At 35.0% G+C, this 27,182-nt stretch overlaps 2 protein-coding genes across 5 annotated transcripts; one reads left to right on the top strand and one right to left on the bottom strand.

Annotated features, from left to right (window-relative positions):
• Positions 1-958: 958 nt before the first annotated feature.
• On the bottom strand, positions 959-26,058 carry LOC115626339 (dual oxidase). 4 transcript variants are annotated; one of them, XM_030521685.1, is made up of 11 exons: positions 25,869-26,058; positions 20,565-21,124; positions 9,896-9,976; positions 9,375-9,724; positions 9,077-9,281; positions 7,381-7,784; positions 7,040-7,317; positions 4,503-6,275; positions 3,030-4,113; positions 2,828-2,956; positions 959-1,395 (listed from the first exon to the last, which is right to left on the bottom strand). In XM_030521685.1, exons 2-11 carry the CDS (start codon positions 20,746-20,748, stop codon positions 1,267-1,269), a joined length of 4,617 nt encoding a protein of 1,538 aa, XP_030377545.1. In that variant the 5' UTR covers positions 20,749-21,124; positions 25,869-26,058; the 3' UTR covers positions 959-1,266. The 4 variants fall into 4 exon arrangements, with proteins under 4 accessions (XP_030377545.1, XP_030377546.1, XP_030377548.1 ...); XM_030521686.1 differs by having other exon boundaries at positions 20,565-21,025; XM_030521688.1 differs by having other exon boundaries at positions 20,565-21,020.
• LOC115626341 lies at positions 11,373-12,863 on the top strand. Its single transcript, XM_030521689.1, has one exon. It carries the CDS (start codon positions 11,444-11,446, stop codon positions 12,698-12,700), a length of 1,257 nt encoding a protein of 418 aa, XP_030377549.1. The 5' UTR covers positions 11,373-11,443; the 3' UTR covers positions 12,701-12,863.
• Positions 26,059-27,182: the final 1,124 nt, after the last annotated feature.

The following is a 27,182-nucleotide window of genomic DNA, read 5'->3' as shown; positions in this document are numbered from 1 at the left end:
CACAAACGGCTACAACCTTCGCAAATATAATCTCCATTGCATCCTGAAACAGCTGTTCGAGCCGCATGCGCAATGGCCGCACACAGTGAGGTGAAAAACTCTTCGCATTTGCTAATATTTTGAGTCGCATTCTACCAATATTTCCTTTTTTCAGTTATTTTTTAAGTAAATTTTAAATAAAATAATACTAATTTGCAGAAATGAAAAAGTTGTGCGGAAAAAAACTTTTCAAAGCAGTTCGTTACTTAATCAATATTTTTATCAATCTGGCGGAATATACTTGAATAGTTATTTCTCATATTGGTTTACATTCTAAATCAGCGCTTTGACAAAATCTTATTATATATACTTACTTTGCAAATAATATCAACCAATTTTTATCTCGGATATCTAATTTTGAAAAAATTGTTTTTAAAATAAAGTTTTCGAAGACTTCTTCATTAAAAACAAGCTACAAATTATTTTCAGACTCACACAATAAAGTTCCAATGCACATAATATAGACTCTTGCATGACATTTCTTAAAATTGAATGGATTTGTTGATTCAACAAGATTTTAATACAAGCAGTAATGAATATTATATTAAATAGTTTAAAGTAAATTTTAAAATAGTCGTTGAAATTACTTTTTATTTACTTTTCAAAAGCAGTTTTCATCTGCACAGCAAATCTGAAGCAATTCTTTCTCTTGTTTCCTTTTCTTTAAGTAGCTGTGTCCACTTTTTTAACATGCACTGTAGATTTGCCGTCAACTTACAGTTTGGCATGCACTGTCACTCTCAAAGCTCAACTTTAATGAACTGTCGAAGCTTTTTTGCATTTGAACTGCTTGGCATAAAAGAAACTGCTTGTTGTTCGTTTTCAATTATATTGTAAATTTTTAATAAATAATAATGCGATCGTTTACTTTTACAAAAACTGATAACAAATCATATTTTCAATAAATTACACATACACATATACACATCCACATAAGTATACATATAGTATATATATAGAGAGATAGAGAGAGGCCGCATCGTTGTTGTATTTGTTGTTGTTACATAATTTTCTATAGCTATTCATGAATTTGTTTGTATAATGCACTAAAACAGGACTTGACTAAATATTTATGAATGAATATCAGTTAGATTAGTTATAAGTACATGCATACGCGTGGTTGGGGGAAAGTTTTAAATTCGCTTAATTACCTAAATGAATGAAATTTGTTGTCAACATTTTCGTTGTCGTTGCAGCAGGCAGATAGATTTCTAAATGGCTCAGAACTTAACCAAAGTTTTCGAAATGATGTATAAAATAAGGCAACTTGCGCGTTTTATTTACTTCATCACAGGCGGACATAACACTTTTTGTGAGTGGCCTCGGCCCACAAGAGAATACGCCTATTTTGGAGACCTGCAATTAAAATCAAAGCGTTGATCAGCTCAGGATTTATGGTAATACGTAAATATATAAGTAAATGGTTGATAGAAGATTGGATTGAAATAACAAGTTATGTAGAATGAAGGGAAATCCCTTTTCTTCAAAAAGAACTATAACTATTAAACTTACATTGTACATTCAAAAAGATTTGCTGACACAAAGAAAATGCAAGAAAGGTTTTGAAAATAAATTTAAATTTTAAAGATTTAAAATCAAAAATCTATTCAATAACAACTACAAGTATACCTTCATTATCCATTTAAAAATAAATATACTGACAAAAAAAGAAGATAGGTTTTTATAATAAATTTAAATTTAAATGCGAAAAACTAGAATTTTTGCTAAGAATAAAGGCTCATATGTATAATAATAACAATAATCCTTTTCTTTCAATAACAACTACATTTTTTAAGCTTATATTATAAATTTAAAAAAAGATTTGCTGACAACAAAAAAAAAAACACAAGAAAGGTTTTTAAAATAAATTTAAATTGAATTATTTTGAGAAAAAAAAGCCTAACATGTGTTACAAAAATCTTTTAAATAAGAACTTTAACTTTTAGGCTTGCATTACGTTTATATTATAAATAGAAAATAGATTTATTGACAAAAACACAGGGTTTTTAAAATAAATTTAAATTCAAATTTGAAGCAAAGTTGAATTATTTTGAGAAAAATAAATGCCTAACATGTGTAACAAAAATGTTTTCAATAGGAATTATAGCTTCTTGGCGTAAATTATCCATTTAAGAAATATTTAATGATGATATTTAATGATGATATTTAATGATGATATTTAATGATCATATTTAATGATGATATTAAATGATGATAAAAAAACGCCAGAAAGGTTTTTTAAATAAATTTAAATTTAATTACGATGCATACTTGAATTTATTTGAGAAAAAATGCCTAACAAAAATCTTTTCAATAACAACTACATCTTTTTGCTTTTTTTTTATCAAAGCCTTAAAAATAGAGAGCTCGTTAGTACTTAAAAGAAATCCGTTTTGAAAGCTAGTCAGCCTATAATGGTAGAATCCAATTGAATAAGTATTTCTTAATAGACAAATAAATCATGTGATCCAGAAAAAGGTTTAAGTTCAATTTATGCTATTTCTACTAAATGGAAAACCTTTTGTGTTTCGAATAGTTGGAGGAGACTGTTTTTATAAAAATGTTTTACTTACTACTATAAATATTAAGTGAACTATGATTTATTATTTTTATCAAATTAATTCGCACTACAAGTATTAGCTTTCTGTCAGTTGTCTAAAGTTGTTGGAAAGTATTAAGGCAGAATGCCTCGCTACTTGTTCTTAAATTTAAAGAACTAATTTAAACACAATTGGGGTTCCGCTGATTACTATTTAGAGCTATGAAGAGAAAGGTAGTTTTTACTTACATAGGAATGCTTCTTCTGCACAAATTTGAGGAAGCTGCTCATATCCGGTCGTCCGAAATGATTGACTGCCTTCAGTCCCGTAAAAATGGAGGTCTTTGACAGACGTTGGAAATGATTTTCGCATATATACTGCAGAATGGGAAACATATATATTATTTAAGGTGGTTCATATTGAAGGAAGAAACGAACAAATTAGACTAACCAGCATTGTTGTGCGCAAATCGAACTTGTGAAAGAATTGCGTTATGAAAATGTGTATCTCCAGGACATTGGTGACATCCTTCTTCTCCACATCGCGCAGCACATCGATGAACCACTCGAAATGCTTGTGCGATGGACATATCCACAAGAAGTATACCTTCTTGCAGGCCACGCCCGAATACCGATTGGTGCTGGTGCCGAACACCAGATCATTGAGTATGGAGGCATAGGGCGTAACACCGATTCCGCCGCCCACCATAACGGCCACCTCGAACTTGTACCAATCCTGATTGCCGCCGCCGAAGGGACCCTCAATTCGTATTTTCGGCTGCTCCTCCGGATTGTAGTTGCAGGGATCGAAATAGTTGCGCAGCTTCCAGGTCCAGGGACCCTGCGCCTTAATGTGGCAGCTCAGACAGTTCTCATGGGGCGCCGAGGTCAGCGTGAAGCTGTGCATCTCATGCGGCCTGAAGGCGGTGCAGGACAAACGCACCCACTGGCCCGACAAATACTTCAGATTCGGCGGCCTATAGAACTTTATTTTGATGACATCGGAGGGCAACAAATCCGTCTCAATCACATCCAGTGCCATATATTTGGTGCGCAGCGACACAATCTTGTCCAGCGTATAAACGATGCCCGGCCCCAGGAAGAACATCCAGAAACGTGGCGGACCCGTCAGACGCGCCAAGCCATGCACCAGGCTCAGCAAATAGAGTCCAATATAGAGGGTGTGCATGTTCCAGAAAAACTTGTACGCCTTCTTCCGGATGGTGGGGTGTGCGAAGACAAAGATAATGCACATTATGATGAAGAGCAGCACTCCAGTCGTGCCCGTAACCGTCTGGAACAGCCAGAACGTAATGTCCGGCTTGTAGTCGGAGGCGAAGTGCACCTCGCGGGTGAGACAGCGCAGATTCTCGTGCGATTGCGTCGACACGTGATAAAAGTTCACGATGTGTCCCACGGTGTGGAGCACGGAGAAGAAGAGCGCGGTGCAGGCGGCAATCTTATGGAATTGGATGTGAGAGTCCAGTGGTATGTACTGCTGAATGGGAAACTCCTTCAGCTTGGTGATGAGGTTTCTGTAAAGCATAAAAAAAAGAAAAACACATTAATAAAAACACTCTGCTAATAGCATTTCAAGTTCTAGTTGCTTTAGTTCGAGCAGACATGCAAATAGTTTATTATAACAAAAATTAATTTTTGTTCGTTTCTTCTATTGCCTCTTAATTGGGTAGAAATGTCAATTACTCATTATTTTTATTTACATTCCACGAAGAACTCTTCTAATGCTTTTTTATCATCCTTTCTTTAGAGAAACTTCAGAGAAATCATTCGTGAAAGCAACGCTGATAAAAAGAAAACATTAGATTAGGTTTAGAACTAGTTCAGCTTCTCCTGCCCAATGGAAAGTCAATCGTTTTTCAATTCGGAAAATAAATAAATCAATTAATATAAACATAGCACTTGCCTGGACATGGTGAGTAGCAGCAAGGAGTAGCAGAATGAGAGGGATGCCGCCGAGCCACGTGTAATGGCTATGCCAACACCCATAATGTGACGCAAATCCGTATGCTCGGCCATGAAGGAGTAATGGATGAAGCGCTCCACAAACAACACAATGGTGACGACGTAGAACAGGAACAGATAGAAGATGTTCTGACGATTCTCCTCCAAGAATGTGATATAAGCATCCCATTTCGCCAGTAGCCAATGTCTGGGCTTATCCTGCATGGGCTCGATGTTAAAGGACGTCATGCGCGCCACATTTGTGGAGGTATCCAGGAAGTTCTGCTTGGCACCCTTGCAGTCCAATCCGATGGCCACAAAGTCGCCCTTGTACTCCTTCATCATCAGCTTGAAATCCTGATAGGTCAAGTGATTCTTGTGCTCCAAGCCCACATCCTGAAACATGCCATCGATTAGCTCGGTGACCTGATCATCGCCCAGACTGGTTGTGCGTGCAATCTCCACGAGGGAGCGCATCATCTCGCTCAGTTCGCCTTTATCGATAACTCCGTTGCGATCGTTGTCGCACATATCGAAGATAATGCGCAACTTGTCATCGGTTTTGCCCCGTGAGAAGAGCACGACGGTTTCGAGGAACTCCTGAAAGCTGATGCGCCCATCCTGATCCTTATCCACAATATTGAACATTTTGCGCACAAACATATCGTTGGGCTTCATGCCCAGCGCGGCGGCAAACTCTGCCTTTGACAAACTCGTGCGCATGACGGTCATAACCTCGCCATCGTTGGAGGCATCGGAGCGACGACGTCGTTCGCCCGGGCGCAGTCCAAAGGTCAGGGCATAGGCCTCCCGAAAGAAGTACTCCAGCCGCTTCTGACGGCGCTCGCGTGTCTCGGCCCGGGCCAGCATTATATCGCGATTCACCTCCATCAGCGTCATCTCCTTCTTGTGCAGCACCAGAAAGTCCTCCAGTTTCTTGACAAACTTGCGACGTGCTCCATAGGATTCGAGTTCCAGCACCAGATCATGATCGCTGGGCACACGCAGCAGTATGTAGGGCTTCTTCTTGATGTGATTGGTGGCCGACTCCTCCACACTAACCACATCGATGTGCTTCAGACTAAATGTGCGCAGTTTCTCGCCCTTCCGATCCACCGTATATATAGCCGCTTCCGGTCCAAACTTGACCGTAACCAATCGCTTGTGATTCGCATGCAGCCATTCACGTGCCAGCATCTTGTCCACGGATCCCTTGTGCTGGGGTGCTCGCAAAGCCTCCTGCCGTATCTTCAAACGCCTCCGCTTGCTGTTCTGCAGCTTGACCACGCAATAGCCCGCTCCGGCACACAAGATGGGCACAAAGCCCAGGAATACGCACACATAGATGAACATGCATTCGGAGCCGGAGAAGTAATCGTAGCCCTCCAGATGATTGCACGGCTCCAATTCCGTGGCATTCAATTGCATGGGCTGCGGGCAAGGATCGCCCGTCTGCCATCTGAACACATCGCGCTGGATCTCATCCACAGCTATGTCCGTGCTATTCACAATAATGTCCCACAGCGTGATCTTCCGTATCTCCGCTATCTCCTCCGGAGTAAAAATGCCATTGCGTTCATTCTCAAACCAAAAGCGATCGGCGTCGCGCAGTCGTCGGAACTGCTCCTTGATGACAATGGTGAAGAGCTCGCCCGGATGCCCATAGGATTCCAACATGCCGCCGACATATACGTCCACATCATCCAGCTGATTGTCGTAGGCCGAGATTAGCATGCTGGGGATACGAAAAGGAATGTTTAATATGCGGGAAGGCCATTTAAAAAGTAACTCATTTTATTATAAAAATAAATCATAATAAAAAATAAATAAATATTTAAAATTACATCTCAAGTATTATGTATGATTCTTTTTTTAACTTGTTAATATTTAGTTTAAATTTAAATTTGTTTTTTTAAAATAATATTTCTTTATTTTGGATTGCTATTTCTTCATCTCCAATTATTCTTCATCTCCAATTCTTCTTCCAATTATTCTTCATCTACAATTCATCTTCATCTTAAATTCTTCTTCATCTCCAATTCTACTTCATCTCCATTTTTACTTCATCTCAAATTCTTCTTCATCTCCAATTCTTCTTCATCTCCAATTATTATTTATCTCCAATTCTTCTTCATCTCCAATTCTACTTCATCTCAAATTCTTCTCTGCTGTTTATTCCCCCATCGAGTCAGATTCGTTATTAGATATTATTGTAATCTCTATAGACTGTTTTATTCTTAAGTTTTAACTATTTTTTTTTTTACATGAACAGCTTTGTTTCTCGATGAAATAAATAATTAAATAAAAGATTAATTCTTTGTACGTTACTTAAATAGAGTTGACTGAATATTTACAACTACAAGTTAGATGAGGAACTGAGCAGCTGCAGGACTAACAACAATAACACTAACAATATTATCTTTTAAATATCTTTTAAATTATCTTTAACTTTAGTTCTCCTCAGTTATAATTATGATTATAAGGCACAGCTATACTCACTCTAACAGCTCTGGCTGCTTTTCGAATAGCTTTGGATTTATTTCTGTCCAGTTCTTTCGTCTTGGCAGGCCATATGCTTCCCGTGCCGCGTTATAATCCGGTAATCCATTGTCGCGTCCTCGCATTATGTTAAGAGCTCCCAAGTCACGTCGCGTGAATTCCATCGGACCGAAGAGCTTGTCACGCACATCGGAACAGAGAACAGGATCCTCACGCTCCGAAATTTGCGAAGCCAAGCCCCTGAGCACCTCCTCTACGGTTGTATCACTAAAAAAGCCCTGCGCGTTGAGTAAAAATAGATAATTAACTTATATTTTAAAGTCAGACTTCCCATTACGTACACTCGAGTCCCACCAAGTAGAGCACAGACGTATGGCTGGATAGCCCATGGGCGTCTCCTTGAAATTGCACTCGCCATCTCGTCTGTAAATGCCCGGCGGTATCATGGTGTGGCCGAATCGAAAGGCTGCTGCCTGAAAGATGTGTCCAATTCCCGGATGTACGTCCTGCTGGTACCCCTCATAGGCTGGCATCTCGGACCCCAGAAAGGCGGGCAAATACTCGTAGACAATGATATTCTGCAGACTTGCTATCACGGTATGACGGGCACGCTGATAAATGTCCTCGTCACTCCAGTCAGGATGCAGGCGCTTGATGCGCTGCGCAAGCGTGTTGTGCCAGCGCAGAAACAAAATGGCGAAGGAGAGCACTGCAGGATTCTGATTGGTGCGGGGATCGCCAAGCACTGAAACAATGGGAGAAATTGAAAAGCATAGCTTGGTAATTGAAATTTTGCTGTAGAAGTGATGGCAGATTAGGGTTTTAGGAAAGCGAAATTTAGAAGAAAACACTATGCATGTTTGTTAATGTATTATTAAAATATTTAAAACTTAACTACTTAACTTCTACAAAAATTAATGCACACTAAGGAGACAGCATATGTCTATTAAAAGATTAGATTTTCCACATCACTAAAAGCGCAAACCTTTTTCTAATTTCATTAATAACCGATTTTTAAAGTATTTAAAAAATTCTGTTTTTAAATTGTAAAACTAGCACATAAATAAATGTAAAATTTAATTTAGATTATTTATAATTTCATATAAAAAGCGATTTTTTAAGTTTCTTAAACCTGTTGTTTTTCAATTTTTAATATATAATTTATATATAAATTTTAGCTAATATATTTAAAATAAATAAATAAATACGAATAGAACTAAGTAACCCAATTTTCTAACTGCTCATATATCTCAGCATAAATTGGTTATACGAAGCTAAACTCAAATAAACAATAAGTATCCAGCGAAAAACCTATTAATACTTATGGTATATCAATCGAATGTTTTAATATACTTAAATAAATTCTACGTGCAGACTCTTTTTCTAATTTTCCACAAGAATTATTTGAATTAAAAAGCAATAGAATTTGCATTAACTTCTACGGGTGTAATGGTTTGAAACTGATTTGAAAATCTGGAATGAAAATAACCACTCAAATTGGAATACCAATTGGAATAAACATTGTTAGGAGAATATAGTAGAAGATTTCTCAATTGTCCTACAAGTTTGTGTAAGCAAGCTTAAATTTTGATAAGAATTGTTAAATAATTTTGGGGGCCTTTCGAGTAAAATAAAATACTTGCAGTCTTAAATTCTGTAAGTGTATTATTATAAGAGAAATAATTTAAAAACTGCCGCTTTTTGGCTGCTAACCGATTCGCAATAAAATAACTAATAAACAAAATAAATTTTAAAAAATACATTAAAAAAAAAAATTTAAAAATAAAATCAAAAATATTTTACAAAAAATAAATGTTCAAAAAATGTTAAAAAATAATTTAAAAAATCAGAAAGTAGAAAAATAAATTTAAAAAAAAAAAATTAAAAATTGAATATTAAAATTAGTCTTAAATTGGCTTCAAATTAGAATAAATAATATTTGATTTAAATAAATATTAGTATTGTTATTTGTTAAAAGAAAGCATAACAATTCAATAGCAAGTAAATAGTCATTGAAAGGAAATTTGGAAAACTTACAGAACAATCGCTCTGGACTCAACATTTTCATGACATTCGGCACCGGGTTGTTGAATAACGGAACACGCATCGTGTTCCGCACCGGCATTTTGCCATCCTTCTCGGTAAGGAGCGTGCCGTTGTGGAAGGAGCGCATGGCATTGAGCCACGCCTCTGAGGTGCTGTAAATGAAACTGCCATCAATCCAAGCAGTCATTTGATTTATCTGCGGAGTAGTTTTTATTGCAATTTTGTACACGTGTAGAACGGGAACCTTGACGTATAACGCCGTATAGAGCCGTATTCACCCTTCACCCACCTGTTCACGTGGAGCATTCGGACTCTGGCCCGTGTCACGATCGTAGGCCGCCCGATGAAATGGTATATACTTGTCGCCGCGACATTCCTTGTCATACATCTCGTCACACTTCTCGATCTCGATGCGATGCATTTCAATGGGACAACCGGACTCGGAGGCCATGACAATCTCGTTGGCGACCACCTGGCCGAAGAAAGCCAGCAGGGCTGTGCGATTGAACTTTGAGCCCAGACCGTCACGACCGCCCATAAACAGGCGACTCAGGCGACGGGTGGAGGGCCGATTCGCCCCGGCCATGGCATACACCCCATCTGAGTAGGAGGGCGGCGCTTTCCGCACCAGATGGCTATCTGTGGGGGAAATGGAAGCGAGCAGTGGGCGGTCAGAGATCATGCAACAATATGCAAATAATCACTTGTTCGATGTATGCTAATTATAATCAAAGGGCTCGGTCCAATATTTGAATTCATTACTGCGTTCAGACTATTGGCTAAAAAATCGTCAAACAGTTGATCACTCACCTACAGAGCCCCAGTCGGGGTGAGCTAAATTGTTGTACCAGCCATCGTAGCGCTGCTTCTCCGTTTGGCTATACATTTTTTCTGCAAAAGAAGAGAACAATTCTTAGTTGAGCTGATGGACAGAATGGCTTTTAGATTGGAATGCAATTCAGATTTTATTTCTAAAATAATTCTTAAAATTAAATAAATTCGTAGTTTAAGTAATGGATAGAATGGCTTTTAGTTTGGATTACAATTAAGTCTTAATTCAGATTTTATTTCGAAAATAATTCTTAAAATTAAATAAATATAGTTTAACTAATGGACAGAATGGCTTTTAGTTCGGTTTACAATTCAATTTTTTTTAAATTTAAAAAAAAAGTATAAAATTCTTAGTTGGATTATAATTTAGTGTTTATTTTAAATTAACAAAGTATAACACTTTTTAGTTAAGACGGAATGGTTTTTAGTTTGCATGTTATTAAAGTATTTATTTTAAATTTACAAAATAGAAAACAATTCTTAGTTCAAATGATGGATAGAATGACATTTGTTTGGATTACAATTCAGATTTTAAATCTTTACATTTAATTCAATTTAAAAAAAAAGAAATCTGATGAAAAGAATGGCTTTTAGTTTGGATTACAATTCAATCTTTATTTCAAAGTTTGAAAAAAAAAGTATAATATTCTTAGATAAGCTGATGGACAGAATGGGTTTTAGTATGGATGTTATTTAAGTATTTATTGTAAATTTACAAAATAGAAAATATTTCTTTGGTGGATGATGGAAAAATGGCTTTTAGTTTGGATTATAATTCAGAATTTATTTCTATTTTTTAAAAACAAATAAATTCTTAGTTCAACTAATGGACAGAATGGCTTTTTTTGTTTATAATTCGGTCTTTATTTCTACTAAAAAAAAAATTTTAAAAAATGCATAGAAGGACTTTTAGTTTGAATTATAATTTTTGTTTATAATTAAACATTTTAAATTCTTACTTCAACTTTTAGACAGAAAAGCTTTAGTTTGGATTATATTTCAGTCTTAATTTTAAATTAACAAAAAAGAACAATTCTTAGTTCAACTGATTGACAAAATGGCTTTTAGTTTGAATTATAATTCAATCTTTATTTGAGACAGAATGTCTTTTTACCATCAACATAAGTTTGAAAAAAATATATATAAAAAAATATATAAATATATAAAAATTTATATAAAAAATATAAAATATTATAAAATAAAATAGTATATTTTATTAGTTCAAAAATACTTTGATTTTGAGATCAGTCCTCAGAAAAAAATTAAGAATTCCAGTTGCAAAATAACTGTGTTTTCCAAATTAGTTTTTAATATTCATTTCAATTTATTTGATTTATTTCCAAGAGATTGTGTAGGCTATGCCTAATAAATCTTTAGAGGCACATTTTCTTGAGTCACATTTAGAAAAACTTGTACAGTTATTCGGAGCGTTCAAGAGAAATTTAGTTTTTTCATCAAATTGTTACAAATTCGAATAAAGCTCGCATCGCGATTTAAATTAAATCCTTTAGTTATCGCGCAAGCACAATGAACGAGTCCAGTGAGCAACCGAACGTCTTATCGCTGAATGATGTCTGCCTCGAGGGGATCATGAAGAATCTGGGAATAAAGAATCAACTGAAGTTGGCGCGCACCTGTAGGCGTTTTCGTATTGTCTTTCAAAACTATGTGGGTCCCTTCTGTGAGCTCATGAACATGGAATTCACGACTGCTTTAACCGAGATGGAGCTGAAGAGCCTTCTGGAACTGGTCGGTGATTATGTGCAGAGCTTAGCGATTCCAATTACACCCCTATACAAGGTAGAGGGGTATATGCGGCTGTTGAGCAAGAATTGTCCAAATTTGCGGCGACTGCAGCTGCTGCTGAAAATGTCCCTCTTGGAGGATAGTGTGGATCCTTCGAAGAGGGATACGTTGAGCAATCGTGAGCGCTTTGTCGCTTATGATGACTTGGAGGAGTTGACCTCAATGCTCCGGGACTTGCCCCGCCTGAGCGCTAGGTTAGCCGACTTTAAGACTTTGTTATCCCTGGAGCTCTACACCTATGTCGGTATCAGCAAGTCCTTTGTGCTGAACTGCTGCCAAGCTATGCGCAATTTGCGTTATCTGAACCTACAGCGCCATCCCGATGATCTCAACCAGAAGGATTTCAGAAGCATTATGCGCATTTGTCCATTACTGGAGCGTTTCGGCTTTGCCGTTCGCTCAGAGTTCCAGGAATGCGAATGCATATGTGAGCTGTCAGAGCTCCAGCATGTCCTCATCTGGCATCACAAGCCGTTGCGTGCCGAACTTCTAGATGCACTCAAGAAGAAGTCAACTAAACCCATTCAAAGCCTCATCCTAATAGGCCCCTTGATTCCGGAGGAGCAAATACAAGATATCTGTGCCATAAGCACCCTGCGTGAATTGCAGCTATTCTGCCAGGCATCGGACATAGATACGTTGCTAAAACTGAAGGAGCTTCAGATTCTGCATATAACCATTCGAGCTAAAAAGGAGCAGTTGAAGCCGCTTGTGTTCGGTTTCCCAAAGCTTTTTCTCCTCAATATATGGCTCAGTGAATGGACCATGGAGCATTATGTCCGAGATTTGTATGTCATAGACGCTAGACCTCTCAAAGAGCATCATTCATTGCACCTCTTTATAGAGGGCTATAAGCCGGACTGGAAGATATTGGAGCGGCCAGACGATGCCGCAAACAAGAAAGTAATTAAAATTCTGTCAAAGCCAAACAACTGGGCCGTGCTACTCAACACTGAAATAATTATTAAAGACAACTAAATGCAATTGCGAACACTTACACATAATACTTAAAAGCAAAATTTGACCTAATTATGCAGTTTCTTATTCGACAATAGAATTCCGCTCATTTATTTGTAAACAATTTCAAATTTTAGAAACTAATAAAAGAAACACAGTCACACAATGTGAATTCAAACATTAATTGCAAAAGAATTAATGTAAAGTAAATGCCTATCCTTGTGGAGACTTATAAGCAGCTGCGGTCAGAAAAAGTACGGGACCCTTCATGTGTAGGGTATATAAAAATTTAATAAGATGAAAAAGAACTCATGCCCCAACCAAGGAAGTTTTATTTGTGAATGTTTAATCTTAAGCAGACATGCTTAACTTGCTAGCCCCTACATAATGTCTAAGCATTAAAGTTTTTAGGAAATAAAGGCAGTTCCAAATTTGAATTTCAACAATTGTAGTCCTTACAGTAGGCTTGGCAGTGTCAGTTCCAAAATATGTGGATTTCTAGGCTGCAGCAACAAAATGAAAGTAAATTTTCGTTCACAAGAATTGAAGGTGTAATTAAAAAATACCCATTAAGTATTGCGTCCAATATTTTGAAATTCAATTCATTAATTTTTTGCAAGGAAAGTTAATGTAACTGCACTGCGTCTTTGAAGTCATCAGTCAATTCAAAAATGATATATGTATATGTATATACTATATATATTTTATATTATAATATGCTTGTTCTTTTTTTTTACTTGGAAAATTTCATTAATAAACTAATCAATTAAACTTCAAAAAAACAAGAGTAAATGTACATTAAAATAAGAAAAATTTCAGTAATATACAAATATGGGTATAAAATAAACATGTTGAATCGCCAAAATGGAGTAACTATTTAGAATTAAGGATATTAATGCACCCACAAGGAATATAAATCACAAAGAGTATAAATATATAATAATTAATGTGAAGCTTAAACGACATTCTGAGTACTCCCAATTAGTTTCCATCAGTGCTCGACTATAAAATAAATTAATTGATATAACATGCAAAAAAAAAAAAGACAAAGGTGCAATCATAACGTTTTAAGTTTTATTATCTTCATAAATATATGCAAGTTGAAGCCTCATAACAGAACACAGCCTCGCTGCAACCCACTAGAAATAATAGTCATTGGAATGCTATAAATTAGTCATTAATCAGGCATATATGGCTATCTGTAATTTGAAATCGAATCACTTTCATAAATCTGAAATAATTTGCAATGTTGTTTATGGACACTTAGCTCTGCCGATTACTGTCGCAGTTCATTTCGATTTAGTTTTCAAAATCGAAATTTTATGCGTTCATATGTCGCGCTAAGTGGCTTGGCAGTGAGTTTTCAGTCCAGACCAGAACATGCCTTAAATGCTGCTGAATTATATGCCACGCACTTTTAATCAAGATACAATCTACACACACACACACACACACACATACACAACACACTCTACTGGCACACTCGTATGTAAGTGGAGCAAGCTAGAGGCCGGTTTATTAAACAATTTTTTATACAAATTACTTGAGCGATAAAATGTAACAATTTCTGCTCAATTGCCAGGCTTACTAACAATTTTTATAGAAACATAAATACAAGTATGCTTGATTTGTTTTCAATCGAGTGCGTTTGAGGTCTTTCGGTCCACTTAGCCAACACACCCAGTAATGCAACGAGCACTGAGAATTGTGGACTGAATGCGATTTGTATTTATGGCTAGCATTTAGCATATTTGTTAGCTTAATTAATCAGTAATGTTGGTTAACTGCAAACCTTTCCAAATTAATGCTATAATTGGCTACATTTACTTCCAAATGTACTGCAAATTATTTAAATTTATTTAATTTATTTCAAGAAGCGCACAGCTCTTGACTCATAATTAAACATGCGTTTTAAAAACATGACTTAATGGTTCTTGTTTTACAAAAAAAAAGAGCAACAGTAACAAATAATTCGCAATTAAATTTTGTTCACCTTCTTGTGATAAAAATCAGCAGCAAATTGTTCTGACGTTGAATGTGAACATTTAACATTTGATTATAATTAGTTTGGCACAGAAGGCACGACGATCTCCTTCCACCAACCCGCACGTGCCGATTACAGAAACCAGTTTAAAGGTAGAGCCAATGGCCGCCCCGAAAATCAAAGCTAAACTTTGCTATTATTTTACTAATTTGTAAAATTTGTAAAATTGTACAAAAATGTACAATACGTTCTATCTACTTTTGAATGAAAATCTATTCAAGTAAAAACGTTGTCGATATGACAAACGAACAACACACAGCTGTTGGACCATAAAAGTAATGCCGCTGACAACTGAGCTAAGTTGGACTATAGTTTGGCTTTTGATGAATACCCTTTATATGTGGAATTGTGTCTTGAGAAGCAATAACACATTTTTAAAATGTAGAATACGTTCTATCTACTTTTGAATGAACTTCTATTCAAGTGAAAATGTTGTAGATATGACAAGCTAACAACACACAGCTGTTGGAACATAAAAGCCATGTCTATCCATGAATACCCCCTATACTTGTATGTGGAATTCTGTCTTGCAAGGCAAAATTATTTTATTCGTTTGTTAGTTTGGCTTATGTAGAGTACAATAAGTTTAATATTCTGCATAAATTCTGCTGACTCTAGTCTAGGAAAATCACAATTGAATTCCTGTGCGAACTTTTGATGATGAATTGTGTCTTTTATTTTTTTTTATTTATTTATTTATTTATTTTTGTCAACAAACATTGACTGTCGACATAGGAAATATATAAAAATTATAAAAATCATAGCGAAGTGTGGTCAGAGGCGTCAATAGAACTACCGATATAAAAAAAAGAACAACTGAACAGAGAGAAGAAGCTTAGAAGCTTGTCTTGCAAGTCAGTATTATTTAATCCATTTGTTACTTTGGCTTTTGCAGAGTACAATAATTACAATATTCTGCATACATTTTGCTGACACTAGTCTAAGAACATCACATTCCATTTACTTTGCAATATTCTCCTATAAAACAATCCTCAAATGCACTGAATAAACACATGGTCTCGTTTTGTAAAGGGAATTTGCGAATAATGAGCAACAACAGACATCATGACTACGTTTTCTGTCATTTCAGAGAGCAATGCTCGCCTATATTTATTTATTTGTGTGTATGTGTGTAGAATGATGGATGGCAACAGCGTCGTCTCTATACTTAAACAGCAACAAAAAGTCAAGTCAACAAAGTCAAGCAGCCGTGCTAGCAGAAGCAGCAATCAGAATCAGATCCGGTTAACCAAAAACGTATTGAAGGGGCAGCAGCAACAACAACAATAAGCCGCTCAACTAAAAATTGAAGAACTGCTCAGTGAGCGTCGTTGCTCATTGGATTTGTTGTTGAACGGAAGCTTCACCTCAATGTGTTGATGATGCTGTCCGTGCATTTGTATTGGTGTGATCAGCAGTTACAAATGTGCGTTGGTGGCTTAGGAATGTTGCAAACACACACACTTATACTTATACATATATATATATATATATATATATATATATATATATATAGGAACACCTGTACACACTAAGTATACTTATAAGTATTTGTTCAGCATATATGACAAGTGGTTGACGTTGGAAAAACATGCACGACATCACGGATTCCCCCAAAAATAGTGACATGCAGAGTCGTCATCAAGTGGCGCATATACCGTGATTAATATCACGTTCGTTTCCTAAGTCTTTCGATTTGGTTGCATGAAATATGATATTGTCGCAATGTAATTATTGTTTTGTGTTTGTGTGCAATATTTTGTACTTTCTTCTTGGTCTGCGTGCGCAAACGCTTGACTATATATATAGATATATGTGTAAATATTTTCACACGCTACTGTCATATTTTGGGTTTATTTCACGTGCATGTGGCAGGGAAAGCTTGCCGTTAAATTGTGAACTAGGGTGAGGAATATCTATAAACTACACATGGTTTTTGAAATAAGAAAAGATAGTTAGCATTTAGAAAAATTGTCTTTCTTGTGTCGCTTAATAAATCAATTGATTTGTATTGCTATTAATTGCTTACTTGTTTTTGACAAAAGCTCGAATAACGTTTAATTCATTTTATTGAAACAACATTTTTTATGTTGGTGTCCATATTTTTATTCAATAAATTTTTAAAATATATAAAAATAATTTAGTTTGTTAAATTATAAGACCCTGTTTAACGAAATTCTTTATATTGTTGATGCAGTTATTTGAAAAATTTCTAATAAATTTCTAAATTTGTTTGAAGAAACTCTACACTGTAATTATATTTCAGTTAAATAGTAAAATATGTTCCTTTCACACAGGTGATTTTTAAAATTCCATTTCTCAATACAATAAGCAGAAACGTATAAATAAATAAAATATATTATAATTTATTAATTCTTAAGAGCCTGCTTAACGAAGTTTAAATTAATTGAAAACTTCTGGAGTTGTTTGAAAAAACTCTAACAATCGAAACGACTTAAGCATTCCAGCAGTTTTCAAAAATAAAAACTTAAATAATAAATCTCACACATTTCGAAACTGAAGTTAACTTTGTAGGCTCTTAGTACAATATTTAAGCATAAATAACAATGTAATTAGTTTTATTAAATTTGAAGCATGAATAGTTGAATTTGGCAATTATTGCGAATACTATATGTTTCGGGCTAATTATTTACATGTATGTAAAAATAGCCAATATAGGAATTTTTAATTAACTGAGAGGCATTTTGATTAATGTTGTGTACGCGGCAAAAAATCCGAAAAATCATTAACATCGTGTAAGCAAAATACGTGTAGTGCCTCATTTCATTTTGCCTTTTGGCAAGACTGCATTCTGCGCAACAATTTAGGATACCGACAGCTTTTTCTTGTTGTTTAATTAAGCCGCTAAAGATGAAAAAGAATTTTTTCTCGTGCTTCAAGCGGCAACGAGCAACGATTTGTGGTTCATTAAATTTGCCATTTGACCAAAATTGTTGCTAGTATTCGCATTCAGTGTGCATGGCGCCGTTTGCTTCACAAATTAAATTAAGTCATGTGCGCATTTTTGTGCACTCGAATTGGCAACCAATTAACAGCTAACAAATAGATGTCATTGTTATATGCTATTACCCGTATGTGCCCAAAAAGATTCTTGAGAAGATTCAATAATTTGTGTTCTAACTAACTTCAAACTGTTGTGGACAGTATTTTTAATTTAATTTACATTTTATTACAGTCATAATTTTATGTGATGGCCCACCAGCCAAGTCACACATCACATGATCGACGCTTTTGGGCCAATTCACAAATCTGTTGTGCACATCCGCAAGCCGTGAGAGTTGGCCAAGTTTTTGGTACGTTGACACTAACAGAATCCAAAACTGCTACCAAATTGCTTAAGGGGCCACGTTTGTTTTTCTCAATTAAGCAAATAATTTCATAATTAACGCGCGACTAGCTTTTGTCTTTTAAAGAGAGAGACGCTAAATATGGCAAACGACAAATATAATGGATCTGCTGTTTTTTTTTAAAACAAAAAACGTGACAGCTCATCAGCTTTTCTAAAAATAAAAAGCATTGCATTGAATTTTTATTTTCTTGGAACTAACAGCGAAACATTTGTTTCAATTAATGCGTTAGAAGAATTTTAGAAAGATTTTAGAATGGACAAAGTTTAACCTTTCTGTTAAATAAATATAAATATAATCCAAATCCAACTTTATGTGCCAAGTAAAAGCTACTTGAAAGATTTTAGAATGGAAAAAGTTTAATCTTTCCCTTAAGCTCGAATAAGATATCGATGCTTAACGATCGTAAATATAAATAAATAAATATAAATAAAGATTTAATCCAATTCCAACTTTATGTGCCAAGTAAAAGCTTAGCCTTTATTTCAATAAATTTTGAGTGAGCTCGCAAATTGCTTTACAGTCCAATAAATTACTTCTGCAGTTTTCGTTTCGAGCTTTACATAAAAATCTAATAAAGTTAGCCAATAAATTGCAAAAAACACACACACACACACATACACATAGACATTAAAATCCAAGTGCTAATGACTGTATAATGTAAATATTTATCAAATGCATTCGTCAGGGCGGGCTCTATATATTTGATTTCCTTATATTAGCGCTTCATCACCATGCTGGGAGCGAAATCCAGCCGTACAATGGATTGCATTTGAAGTAAACAGCATGCTGTGCATAAATAAAATGATATGCAAAAAAAAAACATAAACAATGCATAACAAATAACAGAAAATATTGTACAATTAGACGTGAAAAGACTTGGTGGCGCAACAGACTCATTTAGCCGACCATACCTATCGAATGGCCGTCCATTGACATTTGACTCCATAGTTGTGTCTGGCTGTGGTCGACACGCCCACTTTGCTGTGTGATATCTACGTGACGGACGGGTGGACGGGCGGACAGACGCTTGGAGAGACAGATTAGAATAGCGAATGTCTTGAAATATGAATAATAAATCGTTTGTTGTTTATCGGTCAGTTGGTGGCACGAGATCTTGGCACGTCTGGCGATATGTGGACGTTGCCAGCACATTCTGCCGCAAGGCAGTGTTTTGTCTCTGCCAGGCGATGACGTCAGAGCCAGTGCTTTGCAATTATGAGGCGGCTTTAGCAAATAACATATTTATTGTAAATTCCATTAGCTGTGTTGTTAACTGCCTCAGGCATGTAATGCGTTTCTGGTTAGTGCTTCGATAGTTCATATATGCAATTATAATATAGGAAGTAGTACGATGCAGATATATATTTTTTTAAGTACTTGGGTTGAGCATGGGTTGGCAAGCGACTGCGCTTAAATTGAAAGTAAATATTTGTATTGTTCAACACTTGGCCAAACACTCATTTGGCAAGAAAAACTATCAATAACTGAACATCTTTCTCTAATCAAACGATTTTTTAAAGTTTTCACCAAGAGAAAATACAATAAATATTATGAAATATTTTTAAGAAAAAACGGTTTATGTTTAAAATGTAATTGAAGCCCAAATGCAAAATTGATAACTACTTTTTATTGAAAAAAGAGTTGGTACAGACAAACAATTTGTAGGGTATATATTATATAATATATTATATATAATGATTTTATCGAAAAGCATTTAGACTTATAACTTCTTTACTCGTAATATAACAACATCTTATTAATTTGACTGATAAATCACATTCAAAAACATACTAGCTTTTTAAAGAACAACACACGGGGCGTATACACAACAAGCTATCTCAATTATAACTCAGAGCCACTGGGAACTCAGAGCGTTTGGGAATTATATAGACTGCTCCAACAACCTGCCCAATCTGCAATCTTTTTCTTACTGTAAGCCACATTCTACTATATTGTCCCCGATTCCAAATAGAAAGATCCCAACACCTTAAGCCAAATAATAAATAAACCAAATAACGGCAACCAACAAACAATAGCATTTCTTAGGGACACCAAAATATGCAACCTAATATAATCACTCATTAATATTTTTACAATTTTTTTATAATTAATACACCTCCAGAATCTGAAGGCCCTCACTGCTGTAGCTTAATTACTTTAAGTAACTCATAATGTGTAATTGCGAATTGAATAATAATAACTACTTGTATATAGATAAATATAAACATCAAATAGTTACGTCTTCTCTTGGTTGATTGTAATTTATTTAAAATTATTTATAAACATCAAATAGTTTCTTCTTCTCTTGCTTAGTTCTAATTTATTTAAAACTACTTATATTTATTTATATACATGTCTTAGCCATTTCAAGAAAGAGGGAGCTATCGTTCGCTTCTATATCTATATATATCTAATAAGTATCTGTGGAAATGGGCTTAATTGAATTTGTATAACATACTCGCGTACTCACCATAACAATGCACAAAAGCGTGCCTGTAGCCCAGACTAATCAGCAACAATAGGAGGGCACAGCACGTTGCTGATGATGACGACAACGACGACGATGATGATGTTAATAATGATGTTGGATGCTGGAGCCTGTAGCTCCGACCCCGCTGTGATGCCCGCCGCTGGGGCGCGCTTTGAACACTCATATTGATTGCAAATTATTTGGATATGATGTACTATGTGTTTGCTTTTGTTATTATGCACAAATAAACAAAAATTTCGTTTCCTTGATTGTATTGTGAAATCAATTAAACAAACTTTGCTGGCGGCGCTTTGCACTTTTTTGGAACTTTGCTTTCAATTGATTTTGTTTTGTTATCACGCGACGCATTTGAATAATGACTCGTACTAGTATTTAGGAAAGTGTGTATTTCATTTGAAGCTTTTACAGCTTATCATAATTTGCAACTTGCGGCGACTTTGCTGTGTGAAGCGTAAATTTTCATTAATTATTTCACGTGACTCATGAGAAATTGTTGTGTGTTTTTATGTAAACCATTTGTTAATAAAACGTGCGCGTTTCTGCAATTTACATAATTTTAAATTTAATCAATTGTGGTAGTTCAGTTTATAGCTCTAATGGCTCTGACGCTGCTGGCAATTCTCGTTTCTTCGTAGAAATTTTGATGCGTCAGAAATGTTTGTGGAAAACGCGAACAAAAGATTTAAACAATACTAACAGTTATTGCATAATCTTGGGCGAATCTGAAGAGTAGAAGCGAAGGTTTCCAAACGAATTGTATGGCAGAACTTTAATTTACAACAAACGTTTGGCATAAAAGCAATATTTTCAAATTAATATTAAAGTTGTGCCATTCCAGCTGATAAGAAATGAACGATTCTTAAAAAGGGTTCTTCAAAAGACTAAAAATTAATTAAAGTGTCAAATATATAAAATAATTGTTAATATCTGTTTTGGTAATACAATTAATTTATTGCTTTGTTAAAAATTAATAGAATCTGCAAATTAAAGTAAAGCTATGCCTTACTCTTACTGTAGAGCATAAAAAAGGGCTTAGTTAAATCAATAATTCGTACTTTAGAATTCCAATGCCAAATTAGAAATATAATAAAAATTCTTAGTTTCGATTTAAGAAGTGAAAGAAGTTCTATTGAGTTAATAAATTCATGAAATAAATGTATGAAGAAATTGTTACTTTCATTTCGATAAGTGAAACAAGTTATATCAACATAATATTTAATGAAATAAATAAATGAAAAAATGCTTAGTTTTGTTTCGAGAAGTAAGAGTTATGTTGATAAAAAAAGACGATTGAAAATAAATTTCCAATTTCTCTGTATAAATATAACTCGTCATTGAATTAAATATAAACAACTAAGTCATGAATATAAAACAATACAAAAAACTTATATATAATTTAACGCCAAAACAACTTGTTCCAAATTTTACTTTTCAAGACTTAATAATGTTATTAATTATTTGTCTCTTTCATCGCAACCACAATTATCTATTTTCGTACATACTTGAAATCGTTAAAGATCTTTACGAACTGTGCGGCCAATTCATGAAGGATACAATTATATATTTCTAAAACACTCTTATTCGATTTCATTAGCCATTGTTATGGCTTCAAATAATGCCAAGTTATTTTCTAGCCCAAACAAATATTCAAAAAATGATTTTGTTTACAATTATTTGTAAGGCTAAACGATTCACTGATATTATAGATTTTTTTTCGCACAACTAAACAAATGGTTTTGAAATATGTTCAGTCATTTCAAAGCTTTTCTGTTAGCCACCATGGAAGGCCGATCAAGAAATATGCGCACAGCCAAAAGAAACAAACACATGCTCTAATACATATGTATATACGTGTGTATAAATAAGTTTATGAACAATATATAATAAGAGCCACAAAAGCTTCTTGTACACAGGCCAAAAAAATGATGAAACGGTGCGTTTATGTTTCAAATTAATTATATTGCATAGAGTAAGCAAAAAAAGGTCTATTAAATGCAATATGTGTACAGCAAACTAAATGGCCAGTAAACCAAAAACGGAATTGCCCACAACCAGCCACAACAACAGCAACAAGTACGAGCAATTGACCTTCCAAGCGTCTTAAAAATACAAACCGACCGAGCCATTAGTCATAATCGACAATAGTCGAGAAAGAAGCCGAAAAAGAAAAAACAAAAATAACAACAACACAGCCAACCAAATGACATGCGCAGAGACAACGGCAGCAACAACAACAATAATAAGAGAGCCATTGCACAACTGCAAACAATTAACATTGCCATTACAAAAGCAACAACAACAATGACGAGCCATAAAGACAAAGCGCCCCAAGCTCTTTTGTGTCTTTTCGTCTGATGTTCGCACATTTGTTGTTGTTTTGTTTTGAACATATTTTTAAATTTAGAAATTTTTAACGAGAGCGCAAACACAAATATCCCTAATGGAATTAAAGCATAATTAAAAATTGCTCGGCAATCAGCTGTGCGTAGAGAGCGTACAGAGAAGTCTTTTGGAAAGCAAGAAAGAAGCAATGCCGCTGGATTTAAATTTTGTGGAAATTAAGTCTGCAGCATAGGTAAAAAAAAATGCTAAATTAGATATTACTTGTAAGTTTGTAGGTGCAATAGAAGGTTGATTTTAGTGGGTGGAAGTCCTCATTTATATATCTGCAGATCTCTCAGATCGAGAAACACAACATAAAGCACCCAATAAAAAAATTTTAGGATGGTTCCTTAGCCACCCATGTCCGTTTGTCCCAAAGCAATCAGCCTGCCACTAAACAGAGAGGCTTTTCATAAAAAATAGTAGCTGCCATATGTTTCACAAACCGTCTTTATGTCTAATCTCTCATTTCTACTTATATCAAACAACTTTTTGTAATTCCAAACGCTGTTGTGAAAATTATCGATCGTTCAATCGATCGTCGTTAATGGTGTCAGCAACTAGAGATGGACCTGCCTCGGCTTTCTTTGGCCCGTCACGACACGGCCACACATCTACTTTTCAAAACCACGCGCACGCGCCCACACGGTGAACATTTTTCATAACGCCCCATTTGTGGATATACAAAGAGGAGCGTCTTAAATCGAACTAGTGCCAGAAAGTGAAGATTTTAATTATTCACATGCGTACTATATATGGTAGAGCTGTCAAATCTCGATTTGGCAACATTTTTAGTTGCTCTGTTTTCCGTAAGAAGTTCTTACACACAAATGTCTATATCAGAAGGTTTTTGTGAAAGTAGTGCGTTTCAAAGAACGAATCAAACAAATTGTTCGGTATGATGACAAAAGTAATGATAAATGATAATGACTAAAAATGCTAAATAGCTTAGCAAAATACTAATTTAGTTCCCGTGGCTTAAATGAATTAAAATTTATAATTTTTGTGCAGGAAGAAAAGGTTGCTCTTTTCACTTGCTATTTTTATTCAACAAATAAATAACTATACAACACTGCTTGGTATTTATAGATATTTGTTTAGAAAATTAATTAAAGGTAATAATTCTAACAATTTTATATCCTGTTATTCGTCATGTTCTTTTCTTATATTATCGTTTTTCCTCGTTCGTATTTGTTCGTGAAACATTTCCATCACCAACCGCTGACACTGATATTACGGATATTACCATTTTATAGAGTAATATATTTTTTCTCAATTCATTAATGATAGATCAATTCTTTTGAATTTATCATAAGTAGAGAATTTTCAAAGGACAATAAAAAACTGGACTTTATTGTTGTAACGAACACTTATCTTACCTTCTTTTTAACTTATTTGAGAAACTTAAAAAAATGAAATAAATTTCATATTTTTACTCTGAATAGGTTTTACACTTGATCTGAGACTCAACATAAGAAAGCTGGATATTTATTTCTGTTATTTCAAATTTAATTTAGCAATAAATTAATGTTTCTAGCTTGTTTTTCAAAGTAATTTTTGAATATGCTTTTGATCAACTGCATTGTTCAAATACTTAAACAAGAGTGATAAGCGTTTCAAATTAAAATCAATTAAAATATATTTATATTACTTAGAGTGTTAGATAGTAAAATATTTTCTAAAAACAATGCAAATCTATGATATATTCATAAAATTTCCACAAATTGTTGTGAAAATATTACAATTTGTTGTTCCGTGAAACTCTAATACGGCTTCCATACAATTAAATCATTGAAGTCTTTTCAAAATTGAAAAAAAAAGAAAGAAAAACTTTGCTTCGCTCCCAATTTGTTGGCCGCGAACTTCCTTGAACTCGAATAAAGGTGAATAGTCATTAAAAAATGAAGAGCTCAGTAAATAAAAAATTGCCCAATAGAGATGTGTTTGGCGAAATTCTGATTGGCCGAGAGCGTGGGATCGTACATTAAAATGCCACACAAAAGCTGCAATTTGCTTATAATTATAGACACTTAGTTTAAATTAAATAAAGGCCTTGCTTTATGATCCACTTAACGCACACATTACATTTCATTTTATGTTTGCACTTAAACTTTCATTTCATATTGAAATTTCACAGAGAATGTGTTTATTAACTTATTATATAGTACTGTGTATCTGTGCGAGTTTAACGAATTTCTAGGCTTTTCACAGTTCGGTTTTGGATGCCGAAGTTTCACATTTGATAGATTATTATTATTATTATTGGGAAAGGTTTTTCAGTTGTGCGAGACTAGACGAAAAATTGCGCAAACGCAGAGTTGAATTTTTGTTTCACAAGCTGTGTTGTTGTTGTTGCATGGCGGGGCGAAGAAGAAGCAGCAGCAGCAGCTGGTCGCAACAGCAGCAGCCACACAAAAATAAATTAAATTCATGAACGAAAACGTAAGCAAGACACTCGAAAAAAGCTCGAAGCGGACAAAGAAGAAGAAGACGAAGAAGAAGCAGCAGCACCAGCACCAGCAGCGAAGAGGCAGCACATGAAGACGCAAAATTTGCGTGAGAGCAAAAGAGATGGCGAACCCACAACGACAACGACCCAAAAAATCAAATTGAAGAAACAAAAATAAAATACAAATACAAATAACAGCAAACAAAGCAAACACGAAAAAGGAACAACAAACGACTCTAAATGCTGCAAATAATTTGGCAGCGGGTGGTTTTAACTTCTCGAACATTTCATGGTTTGTTTTTAACACTTTTTCCATTTTTTCTTTTTGAAACTTTAACGCACAAACATTTGTAAAAAAGACTCGCCATGACTTCACATAACTTCACTCTTCATTTCGCAAATAGCTATGTGGTATGTACAATATGTAGGTATGTATGTATGTATGTACATACTCGCATGTATTCACCCAAGTGTGTAGATAAAAGTGCACAGCATAAATTATAATAACGGTGACAGCAAAATGCCGAAGACGAGCAACAATTACTTAAAGCGCATGCGCGACACGTTTACATTCACTCTCACTCGTTCGAGACGCGGTCGCAACTGACTGACAACGACAACAACAACACACACGCAACACACAACACGTCCAGCACGGCCAAGAGTTCGTTCGATACTGAACTCGGCTCAGCTGTGGCTCAACGAACGGCTTGGGGCTCGCTCTTTCCTACTGCTGGGCTAGGGAAACCAAGTCCAAAACCGGTCGCCAAATCCGTCGTCATAATCGGCGCACAGTGGCCAACATTAGCTAAGATGTTGTCAAAATGAATTAGATGAACACATTTTCCACAACAACTAAGAATACAAAAATATGATTTGTGTAGAAAAAATTGGATTATTCTTAAGTAACAATTGAAGTGTTTTTTCTTAAATATTGCTAGAGAGCAGGTTGATATTCAAAGCTCTCTCTTTTTTTCACTAAGAACGAGAGAGCCCTTTTCGCCAACAACTTAATTACATATATATATAAAAAAAATATTTAATTATTCTGAAAAACCAATTGAAGGCTGTTTTCTTAAATATTGCTAGAGAACATGTTGATAATCAAAGCTCTCTCTTTTTCTTCACCAATTGGCCTGCTAAGAACGAGAGAGACGTTTTCGCCAACAACTAATACATACATGTATGAATAAATATGATTTCAGTTAAAAAAAATGTAATTATTCTTAAATAACAATTGAAGGCTATTTTCTTAAATATTGGAATATGATATGCACAAATAGACGATCAATAAAAAAGAGTTTGATAAACTAATGGTGGAGAGCAGGTTGACAAACAAAGCTCTCTCTCTCTCTCTCTCTCTCTCTCTCTTCTCTAATTGTCCTGTTACGAACGAGAGAAAGGGAGAGACATTTTCCCCAACAACTAATACCAGGCAAGAATATAATATTTGCCTAAAAAATTTAATAATTCCTAAATAAACATTGAAGGCATCTTTATTATTGGAACAATGGCAGAGACGAGGTTGATATTCAAAGCTCTCTCTCTGTCTTTCTCTTCATTCTCCTGTTAAGAACGAGAGAGAGATTGACTTGTCTTTAAGATGCTTATAAAGGTCGCAGAAAGTCACAACATAGGTGCAGCGATTTGGATGTAGAATTCAGCTCCAGACTCCTAAAATCTAATCCGAAGCTGGTGTGCCTGTTCAGGAAAAGACTAAGCCAGGAAAATTTCTGATATCGGTACTGCCAAAAAATTTATAAATA

This window comes from Scaptodrosophila lebanonensis, unplaced genomic scaffold, assembly GCF_003285725.1.
Source record: "Scaptodrosophila lebanonensis strain 11010-0011.00,11010-0021.00 unplaced genomic scaffold, SlebRS2 tig00000085-arrow-pilon, whole genome shotgun sequence".
Classification (NCBI taxonomy): Eukaryota; Metazoa; Arthropoda; class Insecta; order Diptera; family Drosophilidae; genus Scaptodrosophila; species Scaptodrosophila lebanonensis.
The sequence above is the reverse complement of the archived record's forward strand: the minus strand, read 5'-3'. Positions and strand labels throughout refer to the sequence as shown.